The 9,005-nt window shown below is 51.9% G+C and overlaps 1 protein-coding gene across 2 annotated transcripts; it reads right to left on the bottom strand.

The window, feature by feature from the left end:
* Positions 1 to 779: 779 nt before the first annotated feature.
* On the bottom strand, positions 780 to 8,527 carry dis3l2 (DIS3 like 3'-5' exoribonuclease 2). Of its 2 annotated transcripts, none has more exons than XM_030115746.1 (21): positions 8,471 to 8,527; positions 7,286 to 7,956; positions 7,059 to 7,189; positions 6,931 to 6,984; positions 6,761 to 6,862; positions 6,299 to 6,458; positions 6,148 to 6,212; positions 5,648 to 5,877; positions 5,395 to 5,568; positions 5,189 to 5,268; positions 4,920 to 5,032; positions 4,733 to 4,840; positions 4,388 to 4,621; positions 4,203 to 4,282; positions 3,930 to 4,113; positions 3,271 to 3,357; positions 3,044 to 3,191; positions 2,834 to 2,964; positions 2,665 to 2,769; positions 2,447 to 2,551; positions 780 to 2,246 (listed from the first exon to the last, which is right to left on the bottom strand). In XM_030115746.1, exons 2-21 carry the CDS (start codon positions 7,938 to 7,940, stop codon positions 2,139 to 2,141), a joined length of 3,054 nt encoding a protein of 1,017 aa, XP_029971606.1. In that variant the 5' UTR covers positions 7,941 to 7,956; positions 8,471 to 8,527; the 3' UTR covers positions 780 to 2,138. The 2 variants fall into 2 exon arrangements, with proteins under 2 accessions (XP_029971606.1, XP_029971605.1); XM_030115745.1 differs by having other exon boundaries at positions 8,399 to 8,521.
* Positions 8,528 to 9,005: the final 478 nt, after the last annotated feature.

The raw sequence follows: 9,005 nt of genomic DNA, 5'->3' as shown, positions 1-9,005 counted from the left end.
TGATTAACGGTGAGCACTGAAGCAGGAAAGAGCTCAGGAGGCAGCAACGTTTACTCCATCCTTTCTGCGAGCCTGACAGAGTTTAGGTACCTGCTTTCATATAACAGTGTTTGCTCATTTATTTTGACATTTATACAGATGTTTCCACATGTTCAGACAGGAGGAGGAGGAGGAGCTTCTCTGGACCAATAAATGTTCCAACAACAGACTGAAGGTAATCTAATCATACATTTATCCAGTTTCCAGGCTTCTGGAGCAAGAAACATAAAATATATCTGACTTCAGCATTTCATTGTCCATCAGTGTGTTTTATTATATATAAGCTGGATGATCTGCATCCTGATGAAATCCTCAGGAAGGGCGTAGTGGAGGGATTCAGCTGCACTGACGTAGTTCTGATCAACAAACCTGACAATAAGCTGAGGAAGCCTCGTTCCTGCATCGAAGCCGGATGACTCATTTAATCAGATCTTTATTGCTGAATATACTATCTCCATCATAAATAAATAAAAGAGCAATGGTGACGTTGTGCGGTGGCTGATATGTTCCGAGTGTGATAAAGGAAAAGACACTCCTTAGAGACCCAAAAACAGACCTTGTTGACTCGCCATATAAACTGAGCAGCGAGTTGACCTCAAACCCGACGGCAGGAGTTCCTCCTCCTCACATCACTCTCCTGGGTAAAACACACGACGGTGTGTGTTCAGAACCCGGACTGGACCTTCAGCCCCCTTTCCCACCTAAACCACTTCCCCAGAATCAAAACACAGGAACCAAAAGACAGTTTGGATTTCATGTATTTTCCAACAAGCAAAGGCAAAAGTGTTTGGCTCTGTGAGAGGTACAGCAGGATAAAACAGAGAGTGTGTGTGTGTGCGCGCGTGTCCAGATTACACACAATACAAATCTGCAGACAATCTGGGAGCGTTTCTCCTTCACGTGGTTTGGAGTGAGAAGCTTTGGCAGGTTGCTGGATGTGACGACTCACTTCTCAAATGTGGCAGGATTACCGGCAGGGTTTGGGGAGAAAAATAAAATAAAAATAATCCTTCAGAGAATCTGTCAAACAAAACTGGAAGAGACGTCCAACACCCTGAATCTGAACTTAAGACACTTTAATGTGGAGCTCAATCAACGAGCTGACCGACTGAAATCAGGCCTTTCGATAAATTAGGACTAAAATCTGATAGTTTAAAAAAAAACTTGAAGACAAAAATACCTGCTCTGAGTTTGTAAAAAAAAAAAAAACAACACACAAATCTGCCTAGTATTAAAATAAAGAACAAAAGCAGCAGCTGGAAGCACTTTTGACGCTCAAGTAAACATAAAATCATTAAGATCTGGAGGCTGAAGACCAAAACCCGCGGCCAGTAGCAAGGCTCCTGAAGCCACTCCCACCTCTTCCCTCAACGCTAAAATCAGTAAGAAGCTGATAGACATTCGAGTTCTGGCTCGACTTGGACATTAAGTACTTCAATACATTAAACCAACACGAAGACCAGTTACTGAGGATCCCAGTTAAAAGAGTCCTGTGAGGGACGATTTAAACTGAAGCAGCGAGGAACCAAAAACCCCGTAAGACCATGGTCTCACCAAACCACCAGGAGCTCAGTAGCAGCTTCGGCTCCTCCAGTGGGAACGTGAAGGTTCACCCGTTTCTCTGAGAAAATGAGCTAAACCAACATTACCACGCCCAGCTCTCCCTCGCCAATAAATATTGAAATCCAATAGTGTTAAAAAGAAAGTCGTTAAAAATCTGTTCTCACACACATTAGACTGTGTATAACAAAACTGACCTTAACAGATCAATAAACCAAAAACCAAATAAAAGCTGTTGTTTGTTTCTTCCCGTCAGAGCAGAGTCAAACTCCGTCCTGTCCCTTTCAAAGCCAGAATCACCACGAAATAACAAACTGAATCCAGAAGCCTCAGGCAGCACGCCTCTGGCAGGGCAGGTGTGAGGGACCGCAACTTGATGCTAAAAGGTTTTCCAACTCACAAAAAGGGAATTCCTGCTGAAAGCCGACTCTGACCTGATTGGCCGCAACAGCAACACCGTTTCCCCGCCGCACGCCACGAGCCGGCGACCGACCGACTAAAAGAAAGGTGCAACTCTTAGAGATGGGTTTGTTTGGGCTTCAGTTCTGCGCCGGCGAGTCTTCGGGCCGTTTGAGCTCCGCGCTGTATTTCATGGGAGCGCCGTCGGCCTTGAGCTGCACGTCCACCAACGTGAAGACTGAAATGACCTGCGGAGACAGACGAGACAGACGAGACACCCGGACGGCTTCAATTAACCCCGGTCTGAACCACTCAGCCCGGGAGAACCCCAGAGGGACCCTCATCAAGATCTTCACCGTCATGCAGTAACGGGTTGACTTTCTGTGTAACAGTTTTAACGTTCGGCTCAGAGCGCCGTCCACGTTCACACCACGTTTCTGCTTCTCACCTGCTCCTCTCGAGGCTTCTCCAGGTTCTCTGGGTTCCACAACAAAGTCAGCTCCGACTTCTTTCCCACCTTACGGTGTCGGAACGAGTCCAGGCCCACGATGGACTGAAGACGGAGACAGACGCGGGGAAAGGAAGGTTTACTGAGCGTACTGGACGGCCAGTCCAGAGGCTGGACGGAGGTCACATGACCGGAGGAGCAGCCGTTCTGGAGCACACCTTGCAGTAGATCCGCTTCTGCACTCCGTATCGGAGAACCAGCACGTCGAAGGACTGATCCAACACGCCCATCACCATGGCCTCGGAGTCCAGCGGGCCGCACTCCTGAGGAGACGGGGGTCAGCAGGACGTCTCATCGACAACCCGAGACGGCGCCGCGGCGCCTTACCTTGACAAACACTCCAAAGAAGAGCTCGGAGCTGAGCTCCTGCACGCGCTTCGATACCGTCTTCCTGTCGTTACAGTGCGACGCCTGTTTCTCCACTTCCGCTGTCGACAGCTGCAGATGTGGCCCGCAGTCTAGACACACACACACACACACACACTGCAGAACAGCCCTGTGCGCCAGCGTCAGCGTGCGCCGGAGGGACGGACGTACTGAGCGAGGCCGCCAGCAGCCGGTGCACGATGACGTCGGCGTAGCGCCTGATGGGCGAGGTGAAGTGGGTGTAGAGAGGAACGTTGAGGGCGTAGTGCCTGAAGAGCTTCTCGTCGTCCACCACGCCGGTGCAGAAGTACTGCGCCATCTGCAACGCAGCGGACCGCAGATAAAGGACCGCACCGATCCAGACACGTCAGGAGGCCGAGGCCCGGAGCGGAGCTCACCTGCATGGGTCTGGAGCACAGGTGAGTCAGGACTTCTTTCCTGGCGCTGGAATACTCGTCGTCACCGAGGGTGGAGTTGAGACTCTTCTGCATGGGGAGCGGAGGACAGCTGACTCAGACGACTGGTAAGAAACTGGAAACATCCTGAAGAGTTTCAGTGAACCATCAGGACCAAACTCTCTCAGTCACACCTGGATGTTTTGGTCCCTGGAAGCAGATCCCGATTCCAGGACCGTGACAATCCCATACGAGGAGGAAAATCAACACTTCCTGTTCCACTGACAGTGACTTAGCTCTTTCTGCCGTTTTCAAACCATGTGGGCTCGTCTTTTCATTTGATTCATCATGAAATGCGTTTGTGTTTGTCTGGTTCGTGTTCCACCGTGCCAGCTGTCGCATCTTTTGAACTGTTCTTTATATTTCAGAGACATGTGCGGCCGTGGCGGGAGGCCGGAGCGCCGAGGAGAAACCCAGACCTGCCGACCAGACAGCGGCCGTATCTGATGAAGCACATCACATTACATCCCTGAACAGCAGCGACTCCGGAAACGACATGTGAAGAGGAGTTTTACCGAGCACGTCGGCAGGCTGCGACCCAAACAGAAACACAAACCACCACAGTTAGGAAGGACGTGTGAAGCTGGAGGCGGTGGACTGACGTGCAGCGCTCCTGAGGACGACAGGTCGACCTGGAGGCCCAGCTGGTCGCACAGCTCCTGCAGCTCGTCCACCATCTTGGCTTTGGGTGGAGGATGGCGCCTCAGCAGAGCCAGCTTGGGGAAGTGGCGACGGATGTGGTGGGCCGTGGCGATGTTGGCGAGCAGCATGAACTCCTCCACCAACCTGAGGACGGTTTGGTTTGAACAACAGTCAGACGATGGCTGAGAAGCCAACAGAAGAATAAAGCAGAGGTGCGCTGATGGGCTGCTCACTTGTTGCTGTCTCTGTACTGGTAAACAAAGCAGCCCTGTGGCATCATCGTCTCTTTGTCCAGAGAGAACGAGAGTTTTAACTGAACACAGAAACAGGAGAGAAAAGTAAAATGCATGTAGCAGATCACCAAACCACTGATCTCCATGGTTTCCGCTCTGATCGCGGCGGGCTGAACGCCCCTCACCTGGTCCAGCCTCAGGGCTCCTCCCGAGAAGCGCTGCGCTCTCAGCTGCTGGGCGATGGCGTGCAGATGGAGCACGGCCTGGTGTATCTCGTCAATGGGGTGAGCGGGGTCCACGGGCGGCAGCTCCTCGGCGGAGAACAGCTTCTCGGGGGCGTCGATCATGCTCTGGGCGTGGTCGTAACTCAGCTTCACACAGGAGCGGATGACGGAGCGGCCGAACCACTCGCTCAGGATCTGCGGGGGACGGAGGACTCGGGCTCAATCAGCAGCTGGAGCCTCGCCCCCTGCTGTGAACTCCTCTTTGGACGCCGCTCTCCAAAACTCATGAATTTCCTAGGAACGCACCTTTCCCTCGGGAGTGATTGTCCAGACGACGGAGAAGGTGAGGCGGTCGACCAGCGGGTTGAGGCTACACAGCTCCTCACACAGCAGGCGGGGCAGCATGGGGATCACCTGCAGAGCGCCGCAGCCGGACGGCCAATCAGAACGGCTGGGAGAACGAGGGCCCGGGATTAACAGGAGCAGTGCTCACCTTCTGAACCAGGTACACGCTGGTCGCTCTCCGGCTGGCCAGGGCGTCCAGAGCGTTGCCCTGCTCCACAAAGTAGCTCACATCGGCGATGTGAACGCCCACCTCAAAGTTCCCTGTGGCGGAAACAAAGCAGCTCAGCAGCAGTCAAGGCGTTCTGAGACATCTGTAACGCGCCCTGCAGCTCTTTAACGATCTGTGAAACAATACACTTTAAAACTGCAGCACTGAATTGGGAGATGGAAAGCTGTGAGCAGCAGACGGCAGCTGACCATCTGACAGCCGTCTACACGACAGGGCGTCGTCCAGGTCTCTGGCAGTTGAAGGGTCGATGGTGAAGATGCACTCGGTCCTGAAAGCCAGCAGAACACAGACGACTGAGCAAGGTGGCCTGCAGCGACAGTCTCCACCCAGCAGGAGGAGAAACCCGTGTCCCGGTGATAAGACGCATTTCAACCAACTCCTGCCGGAATCCCACCTGAGGTCCCTCCTGCTGGCCATCTCCTCCGCCGGGATGGTCCAGGGCAGGGCCGTCGGCAGACAGCCCAGCACCTCGTCCGAGAACTCGGAGAAGTCGACGTCGTACTCGGTCAGGATGCCCTCCGTCTCCGGCTCGATCTCTCCGGCCTGACCCAGCGTTTTGGCGAGCCGGCTGAAACAAGGAGAGGACCGGCGCGTTGGACAAACCGGGGCTTCGGCGCCCTGCGGCGCGTTCCGGACGCGAGACTGACCCGTCGGCGAAGGCGCTGTCGGCGGCCCAGCCGGTGATGCGGCAGATGAACAGAGTGCTGGCGAAGTCGTCCGGTCGGAAGCGGAAGCCGTCGGGACAGTCGGCGAGCGGAACGTTGATCCGGGGGACGCGGTGGTCGACCGGCGAGAACTTGGCGAAGGGCTTGTCTGGAAGAAACTTCAGGAAGCCAGTCACTGCTCTGGAGTGCTTCTTCTCAACGATGTAGACCACCTGGAAGCAGGAAACATCTCCAAGGCTTCATTTCCCAGCAGAAAAGCAACAATTCACAACTAAAAATACACATTTTTCCTAATTCCTCTGATGTTAGCTTCACTTTCAGGAGCTCAGGTTTTATCTGCACTTCAGATTATTTCACTTTTCTGACACTTGATTACTCTTTCAAATCATTATTTGCAAAGCATAACTTCTGAACTTGCATTTCACGCAGCTAAAACACAAAAGACGTTTCAATTCTGCGCCTCAGTTGAAGCCGGATCTGACCTTAGCGGTCCTCTGCAGTGCTTCTCCGTTGGCTTGAGGGACTGAATCTTCCCCAGACTTCCTTGCTGTGAGAACATTACATGAAATGATGAATCTTTGGTGAAGCCCTCATGGGCTCTGTTCTAACGCTTGCACCATAATTCCTGTGTACCCGAGTCAGTGAGAGCCAGATTCTGACTTCTGTGGACGAGCTGGCCGTCGCTGCGCCCCGCCCCGTCGACCTCGGAGCCCGGCGGACGCCCCGCCTTCCCCTCAGCGGTCTGGATCTCCGACTCTCCGGCTTCTTCACAGTCGGTGTCGGACTTCACCACCTAGAGAGACAAACGCTCAGCTGATGTGCAGTTTGCTGTAAACCCGAGCATCAACAGAAGACTCGGGGCTGTGGAGACACTTCAAACCAGGCGGAGCTCAGAGGTCACTCAGTGACCTTTGTAAAGAATGTCCCTCTGGGATTAATAATTCATTCTATTCTTTTACAGACAACTAACAGAGACACCATGGCTTAGATATCATAGACCGGCACTGATTGACAGACAGCCGGAACTGATGCAGGGTTGAAAATGTTATGCGAGTCCAGTTTTGCCTTCTGAAACAGAATGTGTGAAGCGTTTACCTTCCACTGCTCTCGAGGGAGAATCTGCACCACCACGATGTCTCCGTTCAGCGCTCTGTTACGAGCTTCAATCCCCTCTAGGAATATATCCTGTGTGTCATCCTGTAAAAAAAATAAAATCAGATGATCTGTCTGGGAAAACCCACTGAAGGCGGGTTCCACCGACTCACAGGAGAAGGAATGAAAGCTTCCTGGTACTTCTTCGGGTTGATTCTGAGCTGACCCTGTGGAGAAACCATGAAACGGGGTGAGAGGTGACCGACTGCTGGATCACGGCTGCTGCATGAGGGGTTCATACCTGGATGAGTTCTCCTCTTTTGAGGCCATGAGAAACCTCCTCAGCAGTCATGTAGGACTCAAACACTTGTTTCTTTGAAGCTCGGCCTCCTTTATTCTTACTCTTCTCTGCAGGAGAACTGGCAGGGACAGCTAAAACAAAGAAAGAGTCCCAGATTTATGCCATCGTGACTACAGTTATCAAAGGTTTCTAGTGAATACACACCCTAAGCGTAACCCCTGGCTGACCTCTGGGCTGCTGATCCACAGCGTGTCTCAGTGGAACTTTGCTCTTGGCCTTCGTCTTCTCTTGCTCCTGCTCGTTTGCTGGCGTCCAGTCGCCACCCAGCGCGTCTGCAGCCTCTCTGCTGGAGTCCCTGGTTTTCTTCTGCTGCTTCTGGTGTTTCTTTGCATTAGTGGGCGTTAAAGCACCCAGCTCCTCGCCGGACTCGATGTCCCCGTCGTGGCTGGTGGTGGTGTCTCTTCTCTGTCCCCGGCGCTGCCTGTCGGTCACACCCGGCTTCCGCTCACAGTCGTCCTGGACGCTGAGACTGTTTAACTTCTCCATGTAGAGAGCCAGCGAGCTCTCCTCCGCCCTGCTCTTCATGGAGGACGGAGAGAAGTCGCTGGAGTCCGAGAGGTCATTAAACACCGGGTCCCTCTGCCGCTGTGGGATATTCAGCCTCTCGCTCTGGGCTTTCAGTCCTGGACCAGGTCCGCTTCCGTCCCGCTGCAAGGACTCCTTGATGCACTGCTCAAGATAGGAAGTGAACCTGCTGCTGCAGTGCTGGCTGAGCAGCCTGGCGTAGGCGTCCTTCTGAGGGGGGTTCGAGCCCACTTTACTCTGGCCGTGCTTTGGGTCTCGGTTCTTGAGGCTGGCCCCTCTAGCCTGCCGGGGATCCATGTGGGCAGGCTGCTTCCTGTGAAGAGAAAAATCACTGTCAGTCAAGCCTGAATCAACAATCAGTGACTCGCTGAATGAATGAGTGAATGAACACACCGAAACAGAGCAAAAACAGACCCGAATACGTAACAAGGGGAAACTGAAAGCAACTTGGATTATTGTTATGAAGGCGTCTCTTGATGTTCCAACGATTACAAAGATTTACCAGCTCAGACACAACCAGGTGTTCGCCGGGATCACGTTATATCGGTTGATTAGTATCCGACAAAACAAAAGCTAGAACATGATCTTCGTCTCTGCTTTCAATGCCTCATTTAGCCGCTACAGGCTAACAACAGCTAACAGCTAACGGCTAACTCAGGTTAACTAACGATCATTAGCTAATGCTAAGCTAGCGGTAGCTTCCAGGCGGCAGCTGCTCATTTCACCTCGATCGGTTACTTCTCGAAAGAACACACCTCGATGGCGACCACATCAAACAAGTCCAAGATGAACGTAGCGACTGTCAAGCAGAAATTTCCGAACATTACCTTCTAACGCTGCGATGAAGTTGGGCACGACCGAACTTAGCTGGTGCGTTCACGTGCTCTGCCGCAACGACGCGAAGCTTCAAGTCATGTTGCATTTACGTGCTGTCGGAAATTTGGAATTTTACGAAGATACAAAACTTTATTCAGCAAACTTGAAAATCGTAGGACAAGACTTACAGGCGAGACGCTAAACGTGAGATAAAAAAAAAAACATAAATAAAAGATACAAGATGCAGATTATAAAAGATTGAGAGGATAATTGAACGACATTTTCTTCAATATTCGAAGCTTTATATGCATTGATGTTCGCTTAATTGCTTGTTTGTTTTTTTGATACACACATACGGTCCAGTATATATATGGTATATCATATGGAGTAATAGGTGTAGTAATAGGTGGTAGTAATAAGTGGAAAACAGTAACCAATGCGGCAAAACTGTACAAGAGCAAGCATTGGTCAACTGTGACTCTTTTGACTCCTCTGAGGCTTGGTTTATGTTTTAAGTATTTCTTCTGCAGCACAAACTAATGCTGT

Source organism: Salarias fasciatus, chromosome 18, assembly GCF_902148845.1.
Source record: "Salarias fasciatus chromosome 18, fSalaFa1.1, whole genome shotgun sequence".
Lineage (NCBI taxonomy): Eukaryota > Metazoa > Chordata > Actinopteri > Blenniiformes > Blenniidae > Salarias > Salarias fasciatus.
This window is presented reverse-complemented; position numbering and strand designations above follow the sequence as displayed.